The following is a 22953-nucleotide window of genomic DNA, read 5'->3' on the forward strand; positions in this document are numbered from 1 at the left end:
CGAGTCTGAGCGGTAAAAGCAACATTCATATCTTGAGATAACATAGCTACCACAGCTTTATTTAATATTTGGAAATTAGCATAGGCCTTTATTCAGTTTCATTCGTTGCGTTGTTGTTCAGTAATATTAAAATTTTGCTTATGTGCGAACCGTCGGTTAACATGAAAGCAAACGCAATTGTTGGTAAGTGTTTATCGATACATTTAGTTAGCTAACACGCAACTTTTCTTCGAGGCGTTTGTTTGCGAACTATTAGCAAGCTAGCTAGCCTTAGCCAGCTAGCCTAGGAAGCTCGTTGACGTTTTGCAACTTTTGTTCATTTTATTTTGATACATTTTTATTTTTATTCATTTTTTACTGTAAATTCAAAACCGTTGACTTGGTTATTTTAACTGTACTCCAGCTGCCACAGGCGGAGAGGGTTATGGTAGCTGCTTGTCGTCGTTGCCATGGCGATTCGAAGTTGGCTAGCGACCATAAGCCCGGTAGAAATTGACTTGATTGATGATTGTTTTACGCCACGGGTAGAGGTTACTTTGAGGATTGTAGCTGTACGTTATTACTTTGTACAACTTTAACAAGCTAACCTTGGCCCGCTGACTTGTCGGGTAGTGGAGGGAACCTGTTGTGCCCCCCGAATCTGATCAATGACCAGTAGAGGTGGGCGGATCGATCCTAATATCGATAATATCGATACCAACACCGGTATTGATATTGAACGATCCTCATGTAAAAAGATTGATACTTAAGCTTTTTTCTCTCCCGCACGTACTGACTGCTGCGCATGCAGATTCATCAAAGTCTGCTCTCTGTCTGTAAGAGCAGCGCTGCACTGTCACACAACACGGAGCAGCGCACCCTTGTGTTGTGGTTTGTCAGCCCTCTACCTCAGGAGATTTTAAGTTGTGTTGAGTGATATATTTTTTTTTTTTTTTTTTTAACAAAAATGTTGATTGTGATAATAAAGTGTTTTGTTGTCACGTACCATGTTTGGCGAAATTCTATCCTAGGTCTTTTGGATCCTTTGGATCTATGAGGCTTAAATATGAAAATGTATCGGTATCTGTATCGATATCGGTGATATTGGGCCTGTATTTACTTGGCATTGGATCAATACCAAAATTCCCAGTATCGCCCACCTCTGTTGACCAGAGCTACAGGGAGCTACTAATCGCCAAACTGTAGGCTGAATAGAACCGATATCAACAACTGGTCATTGGCAGGGAGCTACTAATTGCTGGAATTAAACCGGAACAACTGGTAATTGGCGGAATGGATGACAGTTGGTGGAATGGGTCGTTTTTTGCTTAAATTACACCAAAAACAAGTACTGATCAGATGATCAGGTCTTACCATTAAAGTAATCAAGTTATTTAGCCATTATATAAAGCTATAGGTTGGCATTAGAAGCCCCAAACTCTTGACAGAACAGCGACGGAATGGCAGAACAGACAATTCATAGACAAAAAAAAAAAAAAAAAACTATTCATAGACTGTGCAAAATTCATAGACAACAAAACTGAAAAGTTAAAATTATTTACTGAATGAATGTGTCAAAGAAAGTGTGAAGATGTCAACTCATACTTCTGAGAGATCACATCTGTGTTAAAGGAAGTGTCACATATAGAAAGAGAGCTTGCACCAGACATAAAAAATCAGTTATGGAGGTGGAGCTAACACCATGGAATATTCCTGCATCACCTGCCATAAATCAGTCCACAGTCATCACCTGTGACAGCTGTGACCAGTGGAATCATCTCAAGTGTGACACCGGTATTTCCCTATATACACACATACAAGGCCTACAGGCATCTTCACAAAAAGATCCTCAAGTCCTGGCTGTCTTTCAAAGAAAGATGTGTCTGCCAAGAAGCTGCTCCAGATCTGCAATGCACTCAGCGGTCCTGCTGTTAGACCAGAACATCAGCAAAATGTGAACACCTAATCGGTTATGCAGAGGCTAATTATGAGTATTAAAGTCCTGTATTGTAATGAAGTCCTATATTTTGGTTTTGGTTTGTTACATATTAAAATATATTATGAAATGGTTATTTGTATGTCTATGAATGGTCTGTCAACCGTTGAGATTAGTTATCAATACACAGTTTGGGAGGTAGGGGGCATACTGAGGTGCTGTTATGGCAATCATTCCATCACTTGTATTATCATTCTGGTTCTGCCAACCATTCCAGTTCTTCTGATTAGTACCCGCTAGCACAAGGCAGGTTACGATCAGAGCAACGTAATGTTATGTTGTCGAGATTGTCACGGCCAGGACCGAAATAAATTAACTACCTGTTTTGCTCCGTTTTTTTTAGCTGTAAGCTCGGCCATAGCTATCTCTCTGCATTATCTAGCCACTGCCCATCTACATTGTTGACATTCTTTTTTTTTTTTGTGAAGCAAATCTATGCAATGTCTTTATGACTTATTTTGTTCGACACTAAGTCCAAACCCAAATAGTCTAATTTTAATCTTATTCAGTTGGGATGCGTCAAGTTTTCAGAGAATGATTGGCAATTTCAGAGGAGTCAAAAAACATGTATACAGCTTTTTCTGCAAGGTAATATCCAGACTGGGAAGTTTGTTGTGCACGTTTCTTGTGTGGGTTCCCTCCGGGTGCTCCGGCTTCCTCCTACATCTAAAGACATGCAGATTACAATGGGGCAAAAAAGTATTTAGTCAGTCCCTGATCGTGCAAGTTCTCCTACTTAGAAAGATGAGAGAAGTCTGTAATTTTCAACATAGGTACACTTCAACTGTGAGAGACAAAATGAGAAAAATCCAGGAAATCAAATTGTAGGATTTTTAAATAATTTATTTGTAAATTATGGTGGAAAATAAGTATTTGGTCAGTAATAAGAGTTCAACTCAATACTTTGTAACATAATCTTTGTTGGCAATGACAGAGGTCAAACATTTCCTGTAAGTCTTCACCAGGTTTTCACACACTGTAGCTGGTATTTTGGCCCATTCCTCCATGCAGATCTCCTCTAGAGCAGTGATGTTTTGGGGCTGTCGTTGGGCAACATGGACTTTCAACTCCCTCAACAAATTTTCTATGGGGTTGAGGTCTGGAGACTGGCTCGGCCACTCCAGGACCTTGAAATGCTTTTTACAGAGCCACTCCTTTGTTGCCTGAGCGGTGTGTTTGTGATCGTTGTCATGCTGGAAGACCCAGCCACGTTGCATCTTCAATGCTCTCACTGAAGGAAGAAGGTTTTGGCTTAAAATCTCACAATACATGGCCACGTTCATTCTTCCCTCAACACAGATCAGTCGTCCTGTCCCCTTTGCAGAAAAACAGCCCCAAAGCATGATGTTTCCACTGCCATGCTTCACAGTAGGTATGGTGTTCTTGGAATGCAACTTAGCATTCTTCTTTCTCCAAACACGACGAGTTGAGTTTTTACCAAAATGATCTATTTTGGTTTCATCTGACCACATAATATTCTCCCAGTCTTCTTCTGGATCATCCACATGCTCTCTGGCAAACTTCACATGGGCCTGGACTTGTACTGGCTTAACCGGGGTGACACGCCTGGCGCTGCAAGATGCAGGGGGACACGCCCTCTCTGCGTAGTGTGTAGCCTTTGTTAATTTGGTCCCAGCTCTCTGCAGGTCATTCATCAGGTCCCCCTGTGTAGTTCTGGGATTTTTGCTCACCATTTTCATGATCATTTTGACCCCACGCAATGAGATCTTGCGTGGAGCTCCAGATCAAGGGAGATTATCAGTGGTTTGTATGTCTTCCATTTTCTTACAATTGCTCCCACAGTTGATTTATTCACACCAACGTGATTGACTATTGTAAATTCACTCTTCCCAGCCTGGTGCACATCTACAGTTTTCTTACCGGTGTCCTTCGACAGCTCTTTGGTCTTGGCCATGGTTGAGTTTGGAGTCTGACTGTTTGAGGGTGTGGACAGGTGTCTTTTATACAGATAACGAGTTCAAACAGATACCATTAATACAGGTAACAGGTGGAGGACAGACGAGCTTCTTAAAGAAGTTGTTACAGGTCTGTGAGAGCCAGAAATCTTGATTGTTTGTGGGTGACCAAATACTTATTTTCCAGCATAATTTACAAATAAATTCTTTAAAAATCCTGCAATGTGATTTCCTGGATTTTTTTTTTCCTCATTTTGTCTGTTAGTTAAAGTGTACATATGTTGAAAATTACAAACCTCTCTCATCTTTCTAAGTAGGAGAACTTGCACAATCAGGGGCTGACTAAATACTTTTTTTACCCCACTGTAGCTGAACTGGAAATTTATAATTGTCCAGGTCTCCCTTGTTAAAAGAGAGCTTGATCTCAGTGGGACTAACCTGGTTAAATAAAGACAAAATTAAAAAAAAAATCTTAATATTTGAAATTTGTTTTATGCATTTTCTATTGTATTAATTCATTTTTAATCAGTGTTTTTAATTGGTATTTTTATTTTATTGTGAAACTTGTGCCAATTCAACATGCAGATCCACCTTGGATTTGCTGTGGCGACCCCGAGTGCAAACAAGGGAGCAGCCGAAGGGTGTGGCACTTTCCATGTACAACTGAGAGTGCTGCAGCATACAGTTGTTTAATTGATCATTAAAATAATTTTTTCGTCATGGTTTCAACTCTACATTTTAGTATCATTGTAAAGTTTGTGTTTCTGTTGCCTTTGTGTGGTGAACTATATGTATTTTTGTTGTGTATTCAGACAGGCCGAAAGTGGGTGTCATGGCAACTGGTGGCACTCCTTTGGGTGACAGTTCAGAAGAACTACATAACTGGCCAGTACCCAGTGGTAGTCTGGAAGATAGGCTCAACAACATGGTATGGATGTGTCAGAATGTGATAGAAAATGAATGTACTGATTGCACATCAGATCTTCATACTGTTAAGTCCATTTGGTTTTATGAAATAAATGCTGCTGTCAGGTGACTTGTTTTTAAATTAGTGAATATTTAAACTGATTTCATTTTGATCAGGACTGGGGTGTTCAGCAGAAGAAAGGCAACAGATACTCAGAGAAAAACAAGAAAAAGTTGTCTGCTGTGGTGGTAGAGAGCCGATTGACGAATGATATTTCACCCGAGTCAACCCCTGCGGCCAGTCGCAGGAGAGCACGCACTCCTCATTCCTTTCCTCATGTCAAGTACACTACCCAGATGTCAGTTCCAGACCAGGCTGAGTTGGACAAGCTACGTCAGAGGATCAATTTCACAGACCTGGATGAGGTGACAAGAGTTAACACCATTAGCAATATTTCTTTGTTCCATGAGTTCACTTGTTAATTTATAGCTTGTCCTGATGTGTAGTTTAAAATGGCTTGGGTGAATTGTAGTATCAATATCTATAGGTGTGGGCATTCATTATCTAAACCTTCTTATTCCTATTCGGGTTTTGAGTTGGGGGCTGGAGCCTGTCCCAGTGGTTAATGGGCAAGAGGAAGGGTACACCCTGGACAGGCTGCCAGTCTACTGCAGGGACATTCTGCAGTTACATTTCTGTCTCTGGGAGCTCAGCCTATGTGGGTCAAAAAACATCAGGGAACAGCTTAATGACTCAACAGAGGAGTTTGGCAGTGCTGATATCTTTGCAGGAGAATGAAGGTCCAAGTCTAGATAATTCTCTCTCTCTCTCTCTCTCTCTCTCTCTCTCTCTCTCTCTCTCTCTCTCTCTCTCTCTCTCTCTCTCTCTCTCTATATATATAGCTCCCTCTCTCTCTCTCTCTATATATATATATATATATATATATATATATATATATATATATATATATATATATATATATATATATATATATATATATACGAGGTCTGTCCATAAAGTATAGGTCCTTTTTATTTTTTTCAAAAACTATATGGATTTCATTCATATGTTTTTACGTCAGACATGCTTGAACCCTCGTGCGCATGCGTGAGTTTTTCCACGCCTGTCGGTGACGTCATTCGCCTGTGAGCACTCCTTGTGGGAGGAGTCGTCCAGCCCCTCGTCGGAATTCCTTTGTCTGAGAAGTTGCTGAGAGACTGGCGCTTTGTTTGATCAAAATTTTTTCTAAACCTGCGATTCCACATCGAAGTGGACATGGTTCGAAAAATTAAGCTGGTTTTCAGTGGAAAATTTTAACGGCTGATGAGAGATTTTGAGGTGATACTGTCGCTTTAAGGACTTCCCACGGTGTGAGACGTTGTACAGCGCTCTCAGGCGGCGTCATCAACACGGATCATCAGCCGTTAAAATTTTCGCCGAAAACCGTCTGAATTTCTTGAATGATGTCCACTTGGATGTGCCTTACAGTTTCTGAAAAAATTTTGATCAAGCAAAGCGCCAGTCTCTCAGGAAGAAGTCAGACAAAGGAATTCCGATGGGAGGGGTGGACCAGTGTTCACTCAAAGCCTGCCCACAGGCGAATGACGCAACCGACAGGCGTGAAAAAACTCACGCATGCGCATGAGGGTTCAAGCTTGTCTGACGCAATCACACGTGATTCAAATCCATATAGTTTTTGAAAAAAATAAAAAGGTCGGTTTCTTTTCTAATAGAACTCGTGTGTGTGTATGGAGAGAGAGAGAGAGAGAGAGAGAGAGAGAGAGAGAGAGAGAGAGAGAGAGAGAGAGAGAGAGAGAGAGAGAGAGAGAGAGAGAGAGAGAGAGAGAGAGAGAGAGAGAGAGAGAGAGAGAGAGAGAGAGAGAGAGAGAGAGAGAGAGAGAGAGAGAGAGAGAGAGAGAGAGAGAGAGAGAGAGAGAGAGAGAGAGAGAGAGAAAGAGAGAGAGAGAGAGAGAGAGAGAGAGAGAGAGAGAGAGAGAGAGAGAGAGAGAGAGAGAGAGAGAGAGAGAGAGAGAGAGAGAGAGAGAGAGAGAGAGAGAGAGAGAGAGAGAGAGAGAGAGAGAGAGAGAGAGAGATTCATGTAGGCAGTGTAGAATTTTACATCTAAAATGGGCCTTTTATAATGTTTTTAAAAAGTAGGACATGAATCTGTTTGCTTGTTAAACCTCCAGAACACTTAGATTGTGCTATGGTGTGGTGGGGAGAAATTGCACATGACAGCCTTTGAATTATTTACCATCTATGCTGTGGAGGTCTGTTGCAGAAAAAAGTGACAAGCAAAAATGTCTGCACTGAAATTGTCAGAGGATTTGACATAAATTTTTCAATATTCTTGATTGATCTGTTTACCTGATCTCTTTTTTTTTTTTTTTTCCCCTCACCCTCCAGAGGAGTGTGGGCAGTGATTCCCAGGGTCGTGTCACAGCTGCCAACAACCAGCGGCAGTTAGCTGGAGAGAACAAGAAGCCTTACAACTTTTTACCTCTGCATGTGAACACTAATAAAAGAAGGGATTTGCTTCCTCCCTCCTCTTCTGCTCCAACCACTCCAGCTATTGCTAAGGAAGCCAAGAAGCAGAGCCCAGGGCTCAGGGATGCTTTAATCCCACCAAGTCATACCAAGGAAACAGCAAGGCTTGGATGTAGTGGTACTGACAGAGGACCCATGATATGCAGAGAACACAGAAGAGGAGAGCAGAGAGTTGACAGCAGTCAGGTAATACTGAGCATTTCATTAGCACTTAATCACAAAATTCCTTTATCTGAGGGCTGAGAGGAATGATGGCATGTTCTTAAAAACTCAGAATAAATGCTTTGTGTATTTCTTAACTAATACCATGGCATTTATGACTACGTATTAAAATGTGTGTGGTAAGTGCTAATCAAAAAGCTTGTTTTTATTCGTACCATTATTACTTGCCCTTAGACTTACTTAAGCTTCACAACATGACTTGTCTGATTTTTCTGTTGACCATATTTAAAAAAACAAAACAAAACTAAAATTCATGAATTATCAAAAACATTTCTCTTCTAACAGAATCACATAGGAGGTAGCTCAGTGGGATATGGGTTGGGCTACCAATGTGTAGACCTGGATTAGATTCCTTGTCATACTACCTATCTGTGTCCTTGAAAAAGGCACTTCACTTGCATTGTCACAGTCCACCCAGCTGTAAATTGATACCAGCCTTGGCTGGGGGCGTAACCTTTGATAGATTGACGTCCCTTCTAAGGGGAGTTGCAGACTCTTATTTTCACATGATGGTATCTGGAGATAGCACCTGCATCAAATAATAAATAACCATTTTGGCATAACCTTTTTGGCACTCCTGATTATGTTTGGAATCACCATGGGGTTTTAATATGGAGCTGCATGTTGATTTGCCACAGATTTTACCCTGGATGTTCTTGAAGCAAATTCAAATGTGCAAGGAGAGAGAGGGGCACAGGTAGCCTTGAATCAGGGACCGTCTGTGTGGGAGGCAAGTGTATCCAGTGCTTGCCCCGTTGTGCTGCGGTAATGTGGGAGTTTATTGTATTAAATAAACTTGTATAATAAAAGGTTTCTTTGCAGATTCTTTGTTCTAATCTGCTCTGTAAAAGTCTAGTACACGGCAGCACGGGTGACATAGATGCTGTACCTTGACTGATACACATGAACAACACTGAAGTGAATATGCAGTAGGATGTAATGTAAGGGACTGGTAGCCTTGATTATAGAAAATATTTGTCAATTGTCAGCATAGATACTCCTCCATAGTGTGTCCCTGATTATTTGCACCCAACTAATTAATAGTTTGATATATGGAATTTGACTATGCAGAGACTTGATTTATGACTTCCTGTGTAATGACCGACTAAAGCCTGGTTTTTACCATAGTATGTATATATATTTATTATTTTACATATTTATTTTTTTACTGCAATGTAAATGTTGAACGCTTCCACTTTCATTGTTACCTGCATTAATGTTTTTTTAAACTTAATTGATCCTTATAAATCAACATGCCAGATTAATGAAAAATTAAATCTTTGAACATTTTGAGATCTTATACATGAGACAGGGGTGATGCCATAACTTCCCCCTGTCACTGCTAGTTTGAGGTAATGAGGCTCACTGAATGTGCTGTTGGCAAATAGTAATTTCCCAAAGCAAAGCTAACTGCTGTTACATATCAAAAATCAGCATTGCTTTTATGCCCTCATGATGATTCTTAAAAAAAATTCAGTCAGACTTACAACCCCAATTCCAGTGAAGTTAGGATGTTGTGTAAAATGTAATTAAAAACAGAATACAATGACTTGCAAATCCTCTTCAACCTATATTCAATTGAATACACCACAAAGACAAGATATTTAATGTTCAAACTGATAAACTTTAATGTTTTTGTGCAAATATCTGCTCATTTTGAAATGGGTGCCTGCAGCATGTTTCAAAAAAGCTGGGACAGTGGTATGTTTACCACTGTGTTACATCACCTTTCCTTCTAACAACACTCAATAAGTGTTTGGGAACTGAGGACTAATTTTTGAAGCTTTGTAGGTGGAATTCTTTCCCATTCTTGCTTGATATACGACTTCAGTTCAACAGTCCGGGGTCTCCGTTGTCATATTTTGCACTTCATAATGCGCCACACATTTTCAATGGGCGACAGGTCTGGACTGCAGGCAGGCCATTCTAGTACCTGCAGTCTTTTACTACAAAGCCATGCTGTTGTAACAAGTGCAGAATGTGGCTTGGCATTATCTTGCTGAAATAAGCAAGGATGTCCCTGAAAAAGACGTTGCTTGGATGGCAGCATGTGTTGCTCCAAAACCTGGATGTACCTTTCAGCACTGATGTCCCATCACAGATGTGTAAGTTGCCTGGTTGCCTGTGCCATGTTCACTAACACACCCCCATACCATCACAGATGCTGGCTTTTAAACTTTGCACTGGTAACAATCAGGATGGTCTTTTACCTCTTTTGTCCGAAAGACACGACGTCCATGATTTCCAAAAACAGTTTAAAATGTGGACTCATCAGACCTCAGCACACTTTTCCACTTTGCGTCTGTCCATTTCAGATGAGCTCGGGCCACCTCAGAAGGTGGCGGCATTTCTGGATGTCGTTGATGTATGGCTTTCGCTTTGCATGGTAGAGTTTTAACTTGCACTTGTAGATGTGTTAACGGACAGTGGTTTTCTGAAGTGTTCCTGAGCTCACGTGGTAAGATCCTTTACACAGTGATGTCAGTTTTTAATGCAGTACCGCCTGAGGTATCGAAGGTCACGGGCATTCAATGTTGGTTTCCGGCTTTGCCGCTTACGTGTAGAAAGTTCTCCAGATTCTCTGAATCTTCTGATTATATTATGGACTGTAGATGATGGAATCCCTAAATTCCTTGCAATTGAACATTGAGAAACATTGTTCTTAAACTGTTGGACTTTTTCGTGCAGTTGTTCACAAAGTGGTGATCCTTGCCCCATCTTTGCTTGTGAACAGCTGAGCCTTTTGGGGATGCTTCTTTTATACCCAGTCATGACACTCACCTGTTTACAGTTAAGTGTTCTTTGAGCATTCATCAACTTTCCCAGTCTTTTGTTGCCCCGTCCCAACTTTTTTGAAACGTGCTGCAGGCATCCATTTCAAAATGTGCAAATATTTGTACAAAAACAAAAAAAGTCTATCAGTTTGAACATTAAATATCTTGGCTTTGTGGTGTATTCAGTTGAATATAGGTTGAAGAGAATTTGCAAATCATTGTATTCTGTTATTTACATTTCACACAACATCCCAACTTCATTGGAACTGGGATTGTAATTTGTTAAAGGTATTTTCTATGCACCAATACACGCTCCTCTATTCTGAGAAACCAGAACAGAGAAGGAGCGCTCAAGCAGCTGCAACTCTGCTGTATTTAGGGCAATTTATAAATATGCTACCCTTGGCACCCAGTGAATTTGGTTCCCAACCCCCTTTCTGGCCTTGTTTAGCCCAGTCTGAGCTGTTGCTACATATGCTCACTTATCTTTTCCTGTATCTTTTTTTTTATTATTTATTTATTTTCCTGTCCTCTTTTCCCCACACTGATACTCACTTTCACCACCCTTCTCACTTTCTCTCAGGTGGTGAGTTCACTGATTCAGATCCGGGAATACATCAGTAAGGCCAGCTCCATGCGGGATGACCTGGTGGAGAAAAACGATGTGCCAGCCAACGTGGAGCGTCTTTCCCGCCTTATCAACCACCTCAAGGAGCAGGAGAAGTCTTACTTACGGTTTTTGCAGAAAATGCTGGTCAGTCTCATTTGTTTCTCTCTATTTAGTTTACAGTCACATTTAAGAATTATTCTCCCACTTTTAAAGATTTATTTTTTTAGGAAACTGGTGTTCTGCAATGTGCAGAGGGTGTACCTTTTGTAAGTTACAGCTAAAATTTTAAATGATTATAATATTATCTTTGTCACTTGTCATACAGATGTCATTTTCTTGAGACAATTTATCATTTGAGTTGTGATGATAAAATTGCAACATATGCCAAATTCCTTTGGCATAACATTTTCTGTGTGGTAGCTCTATCTCAACTGTAGCTTTTTTTTATTTTTTATGGTTGGCACAATATTCAAGAAACATACAGTTTGTTAGTTACAATCGTCTGTTTCAGGTGATGCCTATTGGCATTCCCATCAAAGGAGCATTGGGTAGGTGAGGGGTATTTAGAATCACTTCACTACAAACAAAAAAAGCTTAGCTGATCTGTCCATGCAACAATATAATTAGGGCCCGAGTAGGCAACGTCCTACGAGGACCCTATTGTAATTGCGCTGTTTATTATTATTATTATTCTCACTCTTGAAATTACGTTCTTCATTTTGACGGCTTTAATTTTGTCACATCATCATGAAAATTGATACACAGGTCAAGCACGACAACCTCTTACAATTCATAGGGGCGTCGCCCATGGGCGGGGCAAAATGCCTCAATAGCGCCCCCTTAAAACTTTCAAAACCCCCTCCCCATAGGGGTTTTTTTGGAGTAGGGAGATGAAAATTGGTACACATATGTGACTTGCATAGACGTACAAAAAAGTCTCTTGCACCATGGGTCTACTCCAAACAGGATGTCGGCCATTTTGAATTTTCTTCTCATTTTGGCGTGCTTTCCACATGTTGTATTTGAACAAACTCCTCCTAGGGATTTTGTCCAATGCACTTTAGATTTCTTCCAGATCACCCAGAGACGATTCTGACCAAAAGTTATCGAAAGCTTTTCTTTATGTTGAAAGGGGTGGCCGCTATGGTGCCGCCATTTTGACCCTTCGCCATGGAACATTAGGTACTGAAGTCACATAGTTAACCCCATGAACTTCCTTCCACTTCTAAAACATGCAGAACAAGTTGTTGAACGTCGCCGATGATCGCCGTGAACTTACGAGTAACGGCTTCTGTGTGGCAGCGTACCAAATATCGCCCCTTCGCCATGAAATTACGTTCTTCCTTTTGACGGCTTTAATTTTGTCATATCATCATGAAAATTGATACACAGGTCAAGCATGACAACCTCCTACAATTTATAGGGGCCTCGCCCATGGGCGGGGCAATGTGCCTCAATAGCGCCCCCTTGAAAATTTCAAAAACCCCTCCCCGTAGGGGTTTTTTTGGAGTAGGGAGATGAAAATTGGTACACGTGTGACTTGCATAGACGTACAAAAAAGTCTCTTGCACCATGAGTCTACTCCAAACAGGAAGTCGGCCATTTTGAATTTTCTTCTCATTTTGCAATGATTTCCACATGTTGTATTTGAACGAACTCCTCCTAGGGATTTTGTCCAATGCACTTCAAATTTCTTTGACAACATCCAAAGATGATACTGACCAAAAATTATCGAAAGCTTTTCTCTATGTTGAAGGGTGTGGCCGCTATGGTGCCGCCATTTTGACCCTTTGCCATGGAACATCAAGTTATGATAACTCCTTCATGCTTTGCCTGATTGACTTGAAACTTCACATGTATGATGACGGTTGGCCCCTGAATGCACCCAGCCCCTCTGTTTGTACACTGAGCGCCCCCTAGTGGATGAACAATCAACATGTCATAACTCCTTCATGCATTGTATGATTTGTTTAAAATTTTAACTGTGTGACAAGTGGTTGCCCCTGCATGCACATGCCCACATGTGGTCACAAGGGCACCCACTGACCTGGGTAGGCGGTTGCGCGGAACGAGGAGGGCCTGTTTATGACTGCTTGCAGTCCTAGTTTATTAGGGCCTGAGTAGGCAACGTCCTACGAGGACCCTATTGTAATTGCGCTGTTTATTATTATTATTATTATTATTATTATTATTCTCACTCTTGAAATCGAAATTTCGGCCTCTTCTCATGCTCAAAAACTCACCAAACTTTCCAAAGTCGTCCGGCCGGATCCGAAATTCGATATTTTGGGGGCCTCGCACATGGTCGCAGAAAAATCGGGAAATAGCGCCCCCTAGAAATTTTCAAAAACCCCTCCGCATTGGGCTTTTTTCGTCATAGCCTCACGAAATTCGGTACACATATTTACTATGCCAGGACGCACGAAAACATCTCTTACTGTCATGGTGAAATATCGACAGGAAGTCAGCCATTTTGATTTTAAGTTTCGATTTTGAGCAAATTTTTGCCATTTTTGGCCATTTCCACTACTTACATTTGAACGAACTCGTCCTAGGGATTTCATCCGATCGACTTCAAATTTGGTCAAAATCATCACAACACAATGGTTATCAAAAGATTCTAATTAACTCAAAAGGCGTGGCTGCTAGTGGTCGTCAAACTTTGGCGAGCTTTTCAGAGCACGCCATTTCACTTCGAACGGCTGTCACGCCCACATACTTAATCATAGATCCTTCAAACTTGCTGGACATGATGAGGGCTCCGCTCTGAACGTCTACATATCTTAAGTTCCCACCTGCGCCATAGCGCCCCCCCGGTGGTGGCGGGAAATGTCCTATTTTTACTTTAAGAGGTCCTGATGTCACACACTTAACCCAATCAACTTCATTCCACTTTTAAAACATGCAGAACAAATTGTTGAACATAGGCGATAAACGCCGTGAAGTTACGAGTAACGGCGTACCGAATATTGCCCATTCGCCATGAAATTACGTTCTTCCTTGTGACGGCTTTAATTTTGTCACATCATCATGAAAATTGATACACAGGTCGAGCACGACAACCTCTTACAATTCATAGGGGCGTCGCCCATGGGCGGGGCAAAATGCCTCAATAGCGCCCCCTTGAAACTTTCAAAACCCCCTCCCCATAGGGGTTTTTTGGAGTAGGGAGATGAAAATTGGTACACATGTGTGACTTGCATAGACGTACAAAAAAGTCTCTTGCACCATGGGTCTACTCCACACAGGAAGTCGGCCATTTTGAATTTTCTTCTCATTTTGGTGTGATTTCCACATGTTGTATTTGAACAAACTCCTCCTAGGGATTTTGTCCAATGCACTTCAAATTTCTTCCAGATCACCCAGAGACGATACTGACCAAAAGTTATCGAAAGCTTTTCTGTATGTCGAAGGGTGTGGTCGCTATGGTGCCGCCATTTTGACCCTTCGCCATGGAACATCAAGTCATGATAACTCCTTCATGCTTTGCCTGATTGACTTGAAACTTCACATGTATGATGACGGTTGGCCCTGAACACACCCAGCCCCTGTGTTTGTACACTGAGCACCCCCTAGTGGATGAACAATCAACATGTCATAACTCCTTGATGCATTGTGTGATTTGTTTAAAATTTTAACTGTGTGATGACTGGTTGCCCCTGCATGCACATACCCACATGTAGTCACAATGGCACCCACTGGCCTGGGTAGGCGGTCGTACGGAACGAGTGCCCATATATGACTGCTTGCAGTCCTAGTTGTACTTGAAGTCTTAACATTCCATTCAAGAAAAAAATTAAAATACTTTTTTTTTTACTTGAGATCAAACTTGGTTCAGCAAAGTAATGAGTGAAATATATTTAATATCAGCAAATCTCAATTAATTACTTCACATGCTTAATTTTAGCACACTGACAAATGGAACAACATAAACATAAAAGCTCACTTCATGTCTCTCCCATGCTTGGTGAACATTTATTGACCGCTTCACATCTCCTTCACATTATTTTAAATCCTAACCCTTATCCCAAACTCTCTTTAGGAATTGTGATCCAGGTGGGACTAAAATCTGCAATCCCCAGCTCCATTATCCAGTAGGCCACTGTGGCACCTGTAGGTTTGAAACAAGCAGTGTTGTGTTGGTTTGTCCACCAGCTTTGGGACAATTTCTAGGTATCAGTATGTGTGTGCTTAAAATGAGCTAATTTGGCTCCCAGTCCAATTAAAGATTTTTACTTGATAGGCACCTTGAAGTAAGTCAAATTGTTTGACACAATATTAGATAGATTTGCATTAAGATAAAAAAAAGGTTAGTTTCAAGCATTCTCTTTCAGATTGTAAGGCTTTTATGACCTTTAAAATCATCATTTCACCATCATTCACAGGAACGTTCCTTATATCCAGTTAAAAATAAGTCATAGGCAGTTTCTTATCAAGACAAGGGAAGTGACATTCATTTTATTAGAAAGCATGACATAATCCATTTCTACTTAAAAAAAAAAAAAAGGAGACCGGTGAGATTTTAGAATGTAAATAAAAGGTGATGATACTTGCGTAGAGCTGCAGTTTTGCAGTGTTTTGGTTACCTGTCGGTGTCCGTGTCAAACGGTTGATGTTCCAATCTTTTGGACTCTTTAGTAATCTTGCTTTCCCATCTTTTTTTTTTTTTCTTTTTATCAAGGCAGGGGAGAATGATGAGGATGACGTGGGGACGCTGGACTCTGCCGTGGGTTCAGGTTCCCTGGCAGATGATGTTTCTCTTAACATTGAGGTGCGCCATTCAGATCCCTTCAGTACAATGGTTTGTATGTTTGTTTTAGATTGTGCCAAACGGTCAATAATTTTTATGCTGCTGCCATGTTTTGCATTACATTTGACAGAACTTGTTCTCCCTTTACTTTAATCATTCATGGTTAATTTGCACTTGACAGAAATGTCCACAACCTTCACAGAGGAGTAACACAGTGCTGCTGTATTTTAGTGGATTACCTGTTTGTAATAGTATATGGACATGCATTGTTTAGGATGGCAGGCCAGAAGCTGGACAAGGAGCCCAGAAGGAAGAGTTGGAGAATTTGCAGAAGCAGCATGAACTGCTGAAGAAGATGCTGGAGCAGCAGGAACAGCTCAGGGCTCTGCGTGGCCGTCAGGAAGCACTGATGGCCATGCAGCACAGTGCAGAACAGGCACTTGCTGTGATTGATGACACCGGTGAGACACATACAGCCGCAGGCAAAATCTAAAATATTACTTGCATATAGAGCTGAGATAGGTTGTTCAAACATTACGTTACATTTTCCCAGAGGAAGCTGCATGATGCAGTTTCTCAAGCAAAGCTCGATTTAAGCTTCAAGAAATCTTTTTGAGACTTAAATTCCCGTTAATTCTTATTTGTTGCTGTTATTATGAGATATTGCTTCTGCCTACACCCTTTCGGCCACACAAAACTGAGAAATTACCAGCGAGTTTTTTTTGTTTGTTTTACAAGAGATATTTTTGTTAAGTGTGTGTGTGGGTGTGGGTGTCTCGAATAAATTCATTCATTCAGATATGTAATATTTTCTATTTTGTCGATTACAACACAAGTCCCTTTTTTCCCCTCCTTGTTCGTCTGCATTAGTTGTCACAGAAACCACAGGCAGTGTGTCAGGCCTCAGCTTCACATCAGAACTGAATGAGGAATTAAATGATTTGATCCAGCGGTTTCACAACCAGCTTCATGATTCTCAGGTAGAGTAGAAGTAGCATCAGTATGTTCTCAAATGCATAAAACCATCAGTCATTGTGATGTTGAACTGGTTTCGTTTTTCCTTGTGTGAGGATAATGCCTGTTGGTGGGCAACAAGATATATTTAGTATAATATCACTATTTCCTTTAAAACAGTTAAAGACCACATGGTGAAATGTCATATTAAAGTTTTAGCAAATGGAATTAAAGGTTTTATTTATTGATGAAGGGGGGAAAACATGTCTTTTTCTTTCCTTTTTTTAAATAAAAGCTCTGTTCTCAAACATTCAAGATGTTGTGAGTTGAGTAAATTTGTATTTTTATTTTTTTTTTAACTCGTGAGACCTCAGAAACACAATTTCACTGCGATTTTTGACAATTATAGATTGTCATGCATGACATGTCAAGTCTTGTGCTTTTAATGTAAAAATGATAATGAAGTTTGACATCTTTTGCTCCTTTTATAGAGTAAAGCTGTGCCAGACAATCGTCGTCAGGCAGAGAGTCTTTCCCTCTCCAGAGAGGTGTGCTGTTCTAGGTCTGCCCATGTTATTGGGCCACCTCAGCACAGGCCGTTTCTTCACTCTGCCTCCGGCCCCCACACCAGCCTGGACGATGGGGCAACAGCTGCCTGCACCAAGCTCACCAAGCTCCAAGAGCTCCAGGATAAGAAGCAGACTATGGACAAAATCCTACAAGAGCTGCACTCACTCAGAGACCAGACACTGAACAATAACTCATGTAAGGATGTTTTTGAAGCCCTTAAAAGGGCAGGCTAGAAGTGTTTGAGCTGTGTTTTTTAAAGTGTTGAACTGAATGTGATTTCCCTCAGGTCGTGGCATGTTGACACAGTGCAGTCTGAATGCTGTAGACTGTCCATCTGCTGTCTGCTCTAATGAGGCCTCAGCTTCTGCATCCTTTCATCCCTCAATCACACGGCATCAGGACAGCTCTACAAATAAACTCAGGTACACAAAATTATTGCACTGAAAGGAGGGACTTGCACAGAATGAATGCATATGGCCACCAAAGAACCGCAGCATTTTAAGAAATATTACTTCTGATTCCCATAATTGACTGTAATGTGCCCTCAGACATATTTGGTGTTCCTTTCTATGCTCCCCCTCTCACACTACAGGAGGCTAAAGGAGGTTCATCAGCGATTAAATGAGCTCCGGGAACTGGTACAGTACTATGAGCAGACATCTGATATGATGGTGGATGCAGTCAATGAGAATGTGAAAGATGAGGAAGAGGACGACACTGAAGATGGTTCGGTGTTTGAGACCATGTTTGACTCTGAACAGGAAACTCGCCAAACAGCAGCTAACATCAGGTGGGTTTGAGTCAGTAAGCTGAATGTGTGCGAGTTAAAACAGTTTAAATGCTAAGCTTGTAACTGTAGGTTGCGTGTGTGGAAAAACACTGTAGTTAACATATTGTGTTAAATTACAATGAAACTAAACAGTACTGAAGTTATTTCTTGTTTGTATTGTGGAAACCATTGCCAACGTCTGATATTGGTGGTGATTAGATCATAAGGTCTTGTTAAACTTAGGTTATATTGCTCAGTAATATACATGTATGTCACTTACATTCCCTCAGTTGTTGATGATGGCTTCTCTGTTTAGAAACCCGCAGCACAGTGGGAACTGGACAGACCTGAACAGCCGGAGTAACATGCACAGCGGAAGGAGCGGTGGTACTAATAACCGGGACGGCAGACTCAACACTGACTGTGAGATAAATAATCGGTCAGCAGCAAACCTCCGCAGCCTCAACATCCCCTCAGCCATAGGTAAGGCTCATGCAGTGCCCTGTTATATTGTACCTGATGTTGACAATGGTTTTGAGTATTTATGTTCTGTTAACAATGCTGCACCTGCAGAAGTGATCAGAGGATGAGGTCATAAAGGTTTGATGGTGTAAATGTTGAAGTTCCTGAAAGTAAAGAGTTTTGGTTTATTTTGTTCATTATAGCTTTCCCACCAATTTCATTCATGAATTTGACAAGTGAAATAAAACTGAGAATGTTGTCTTTTGGCTGCCCCCTTTTTGTTCAGGGTGATCACAGCTGATCTACTTTGGGATTTAGCACAAGTATTACATTGGATGCCCTTTCTGATGCAACTCCAGTTATCTGGAAAATCAAACACAGCCCCACACTCCCTTCTGAAGATTTCAGCGACCCTGGCACTAACCAGGATCCATGCTGTTCAGCTTCTTAGAGCTGACAGGAGCAGGCATACACTGAATAGACTACTGCTGGCTGAAATAAAACTGAAAATAATAATTAAAAAAATAATACATTGATTTGGCGATCTTACAGTTGTATGCAATAGTTTGGGGACCTGTGGGTACACTTGTAAATATGCACACATGCAATAATTGCTCAGAATGATAAAAGAATTAGGATTCTTCACCGAAATGCTGTTTAAAAAAAAAAAAAAAAAAAAACTTTGCTGTGCTTTTTCCCTGGATGGAGTCTGTGTGGAAGGTCCACTTCGGATCCCGGCAGATGGTGGATCCCAGGAACCGGAAAGTGTCCACAGTAGACACAGTGTTGTTGAGGATGGAGAGGGGGGTTCTCCTGAAGTCCACTATCATCTCAGTCTTGAGCGGGTTCAGCTCCAGATTGTTCTGACAACATCAGAGGACCAACTGTTCCACCTCCTGTCTGTATGCAGCCTCATCACCATCCTGGATGAGACCAATGATGGTGGTGGCGTCCGCAAGCTTAAGGAGATTAACAGAGGAGTTCTCTGAGGTGCAGCATGTAGAGGGAGAAGAACAGTGGGGAGAGCACAAACCTCTGAGGGGCACCGGTGCAGATTGTTCGTGTGCTGGATGTGCTGTTCCCTAGCCTCACTTTCTGTCTGCTGTCAGTCAGGAAGTTGAAGGTTCACTGACAGGGACAAGCTGGCACAGAGTGGTTGGAGAGTTTGGTGGAGAATGTCGGGAATGATGGTGTTGAACATCGAGCTGAAATCCACAAACAGGATCCTCGTGTACATCCGTGCAGAGTCCAGGTGCTGCAGACTGTAATGCAGTCCCATGTTAACCACATCCTCAACTGGCCTGTTTGCCTGATAGGCAAACTGCAGGGGGTCCAGCAGGGGTTCTGTGATGTCCTTCAGGTGGCTCAGCACCAGCCGTTCAAAAGACTTCATGATGACAGATGGCAGGGCGACGGGCCTGTAGTCATTTAGTCCTGTTATGGAGGGTTTCTTTGGGACTCGGATAATAATGGAGTGTTTGAAGTAGGAGGGGATATGCTGTCTATATTTATGAAGTTTGAGGTGAGAATTGTTCTGTTAAAATCCTAGTCTGGATACTTTTTCTCCACGTCTATGATCTAGTCAGCGAGCTGCTGTAGCTCCGCCATTATGCATGCCTGAGGTGGGATGTAAACACCGATCGGCACAAATGAGGACAGTTTCTGAAAAAGGTTTATAGCTGAGCTATAGTTTATAGCACGTCCTCTTCAATACTGTGACATCTGTACGTCATTTTGAAAGCGGAACTACCAATATTCTACTTGCCACAATCACAATTTTATTGTGGTTGGTTTAGCAACACAGCTGGTTGTTTTTATTTTCCAGATACTGTATCAGAAGAAAAAAAGACATGCTTCAGCGAATATGTCCTCATTTATCTACCAAAGTGCTTAAGATGACACGAAGCTAGTTGAATGATGTGGTACACATTACTGGCAGGGGATGGACAGCACTTGAGGATGCCTTTTTTAGATTATGGTACTTTACCATTTGTGAAAATCTGTTTGCTCCTTTGAGGTGAAAGAGCATCATTTAAAACATTTGGTATTACAACTCCTGGCAATAATTATGGAATCACCGGCCTCGGAGGATGTTCATTCAGTTGTTTAATTTTGTAGAAAAAAAGCAGATCACAGACATGACACAAAACTAAAGTAATTTCAAATGGCAACTTTCTGGCTTTAAGAAACACTATAAGAAATCAGGAAAAAAAATTGTGGCAGTCAGTAACGGTTACTTTTTTTAGACCAAGCAGAGGGAAAAAAATATGGACTCGCTCAATTCTGAGGAATAAATTATGGAATCACCCTGTAAATTTTCATCCCCAAAACTAACACCTGCATCAAATCAGATCTGCTCGTTAGTCTGCATCTAAAAAGGAGTGATCACACCTTGAAGAGCTGTTGCACCAAGTTGACTGACATGAATCATGGCTCCAACACGAGAGATGTCAATTGAAACAAAGGAGAGGATTATCAAACTCTTAAAAGAGGGTAAATCATCACGCAGTGTTGCAAAAGATGTTGGTTGTTCACAGTCAGCTGTGTCTAAACGCTGGACCAAATACAAACAACATGGGAAGGTTGTTAAAGGCAAACATACTGGTAGACCAAGGAAGACATCAAAGCGTCAAGACAGAAAACTTAAAGCAATATGTCTCAAAAATCGAAAATGCACAACAAAACAAATGGGGTAGGAATGGGAGGAAACTGAAGTGACTGAAGTGTAAGAAACCGCCTAAAGGAAATGGGATTTACATACAGAAAAGCTAAACGAAAGCCATCATTAACACCTAAACAGAAAAAAACAAGGTTACAATGGGCTAAGGAAAAGCAATCGTGGACTGTGGATGACTGGATGAAAGTCATATTCAGTGATGAATCTCGAATCTGCATCGGGCAAGGTGATGATGCTGGAACTTTTGTTTGGTGCCGTTCCAATGAGATTTATAAAGATGACTGCCTGAAGAGAACATGTAAATTTCCACAGTCATTGATGATATGGGGCTGCATGTCAGGTAAAGGCACTGGGGAGATGGCTGTCATTACATCATCAATAAATGCACAAGTTTACGTTGATATTTTGGACACTTTTCTTATCCCATCAATTGAAAGGATGTTTGGGGATGATTAAATCATTTTTCAAGATGCTAATGCATCTTGCCATAGAGCGAAAACAAAACATTCCTTGCAAAAAGACACATAGGGTCAATGTCATGGCCTGCAAATAGTCCGGATCTTAATCCAATTGAAAATCTTTGGTGGAAGTTGAAAAAAATGGTCCATGACAAGGCTCCAACCTGCAAAGCTGATCTGGCAACAGCAATCAGAGAAAGTTGGAGCCAGATTGATGAAGAGTACTGTTTGTCACTCATTAAGTCCATGCTTCAGAGACTGCAAGCTGTTATAAAAGCCAGAGGTGGTGCAACAAAATACTAGTGATGTGTTGGAGCGTTCTTTTGTTTTTCATGATTCCATAATTTTTTTCCTCAGAATTGAGTGATTCCATATTTTTTTTTCCCTCTGCTTGGTCTAAAAAAGTAACCGTTACTGACTGCCACAATTATTTTTCCTGATTTCTTACAGTGTTTCTTAAAGCCAGAAAGTTGCCATTTGAAATGACTTTAGTTTTGTGTCATGTCTGTGATCTGCTTTTTTTTCTACAAAATTAAACAACTGAATGAACATCCTCCGAGGCCGGTGATTCCATAATTTTTGCCAGGGGTTGTATAAAGGCTGGTTTTGTTGATTAAATATGAGGGGTATCCAAACATCTGAAGTGTGTTGAGACACATTTGTAAATGGTAGTTTGTTTTATTGTGGGGCTCAAACTGCATTTCTCTCTTTGCTCCCCATCAGAGTGCCAGTATAACAGGGACACGCCCTATAATCAGGTGAATGATGACGATGAGGAAGCTGAAGATGGTCTTGATAATGATGAAGTTGTACAGCCTATGCCTGCAGACAGTGATGCATCTGGGTCCAGTCGGAGAAGTAGCTTTGGGAACGACGCAGAGTTTGTCCAAAAGGTTCACCGACAGGCAGCGAAGCAGAAACTGCGGCAGCTGCAGGAGCTGGTGGCCATGGTTCAGGTAGGGCACACAATGAACGGTTTGTTGCTGTGGAATTTTTAAGTATCCTTTGTCTGCATTGCTTTTTATGATACACTATGCAACTGGGACAGTTAAAATATATATTGAACAGCCTTTTAGGGCTGGAAACAATCAGCTGTATCTGGCAACACTGATCATGCTTGAGCACTGCTAGCAGAATAAGGACAGGTTTATGAGAAATGAATAAAAGGATACATTATGCATGTTATTTTGTTCAGTAGGAAGTTGTAGTTTTGCATAAGTTACAGTATTAAAGAACATCCTGTGAAGTTTGGAAGAAGTGTTTGTGGTTTGTATTTCTCTCTCTCTCTCTCTCTCTCTCTCTCTCTCTCTCTCTCTCTCTCTCTCTCTCTCTCTCTCTCTCTCTCTATATCTATATATATAT

General features: G+C 41.1%; 1 protein-coding gene and 1 long non-coding RNA gene across 3 annotated transcripts in view; one reads left to right on the plus strand and one right to left on the minus strand.

Annotated features, from left to right (window-relative positions):
- Positions 1-1867: 1867 nt before the first annotated feature.
- LOC117525773 lies at positions 1868-14469 on the minus strand. Its single transcript, XR_004565138.1, has 3 exons — positions 14458-14469; positions 8284-8286; positions 1868-1960 (listed from the first exon to the last, which is right to left on the minus strand). It is a non-coding gene; the product is annotated as an uncharacterized LOC117525773 (long non-coding RNA).
- Positions 4704-22953, plus strand: part of pcm1 (pericentriolar material 1) — a 53637-nt gene continuing 35387 nt past the window's right edge. For both annotated transcript variants that reach the window (XM_034187707.1, XM_034187708.1), the window contains exons 1-12: positions 4704-4819; positions 4975-5223; positions 7205-7531; positions 10925-11095; positions 15633-15752; positions 15976-16162; positions 16572-16681; positions 17147-17420; positions 17512-17647; positions 17818-18015; positions 18311-18477; positions 22315-22547. In XM_034187707.1, coding sequence (XP_034043598.1) covers positions 4724-4819; positions 4975-5223; positions 7205-7531; positions 10925-11095; positions 15633-15752; positions 15976-16162; positions 16572-16681; positions 17147-17420; positions 17512-17647; positions 17818-18015; positions 18311-18477; positions 22315-22547 — 2268 coding nt within the window. In that variant the 5' untranslated portion in view covers positions 4704-4723. The remainder of the gene's footprint in view (positions 4820-4974; positions 5224-7204; positions 7532-10924; positions 11096-15632; positions 15753-15975; positions 16163-16571; positions 16682-17146; positions 17421-17511; positions 17648-17817; positions 18016-18310; positions 18478-22314; positions 22548-22953) is intronic.

Source organism: Thalassophryne amazonica, chromosome 15, assembly GCF_902500255.1.
Source record: "Thalassophryne amazonica chromosome 15, fThaAma1.1, whole genome shotgun sequence".
NCBI classification, from domain to species: domain Eukaryota; kingdom Metazoa; phylum Chordata; class Actinopteri; order Batrachoidiformes; family Batrachoididae; genus Thalassophryne; species Thalassophryne amazonica.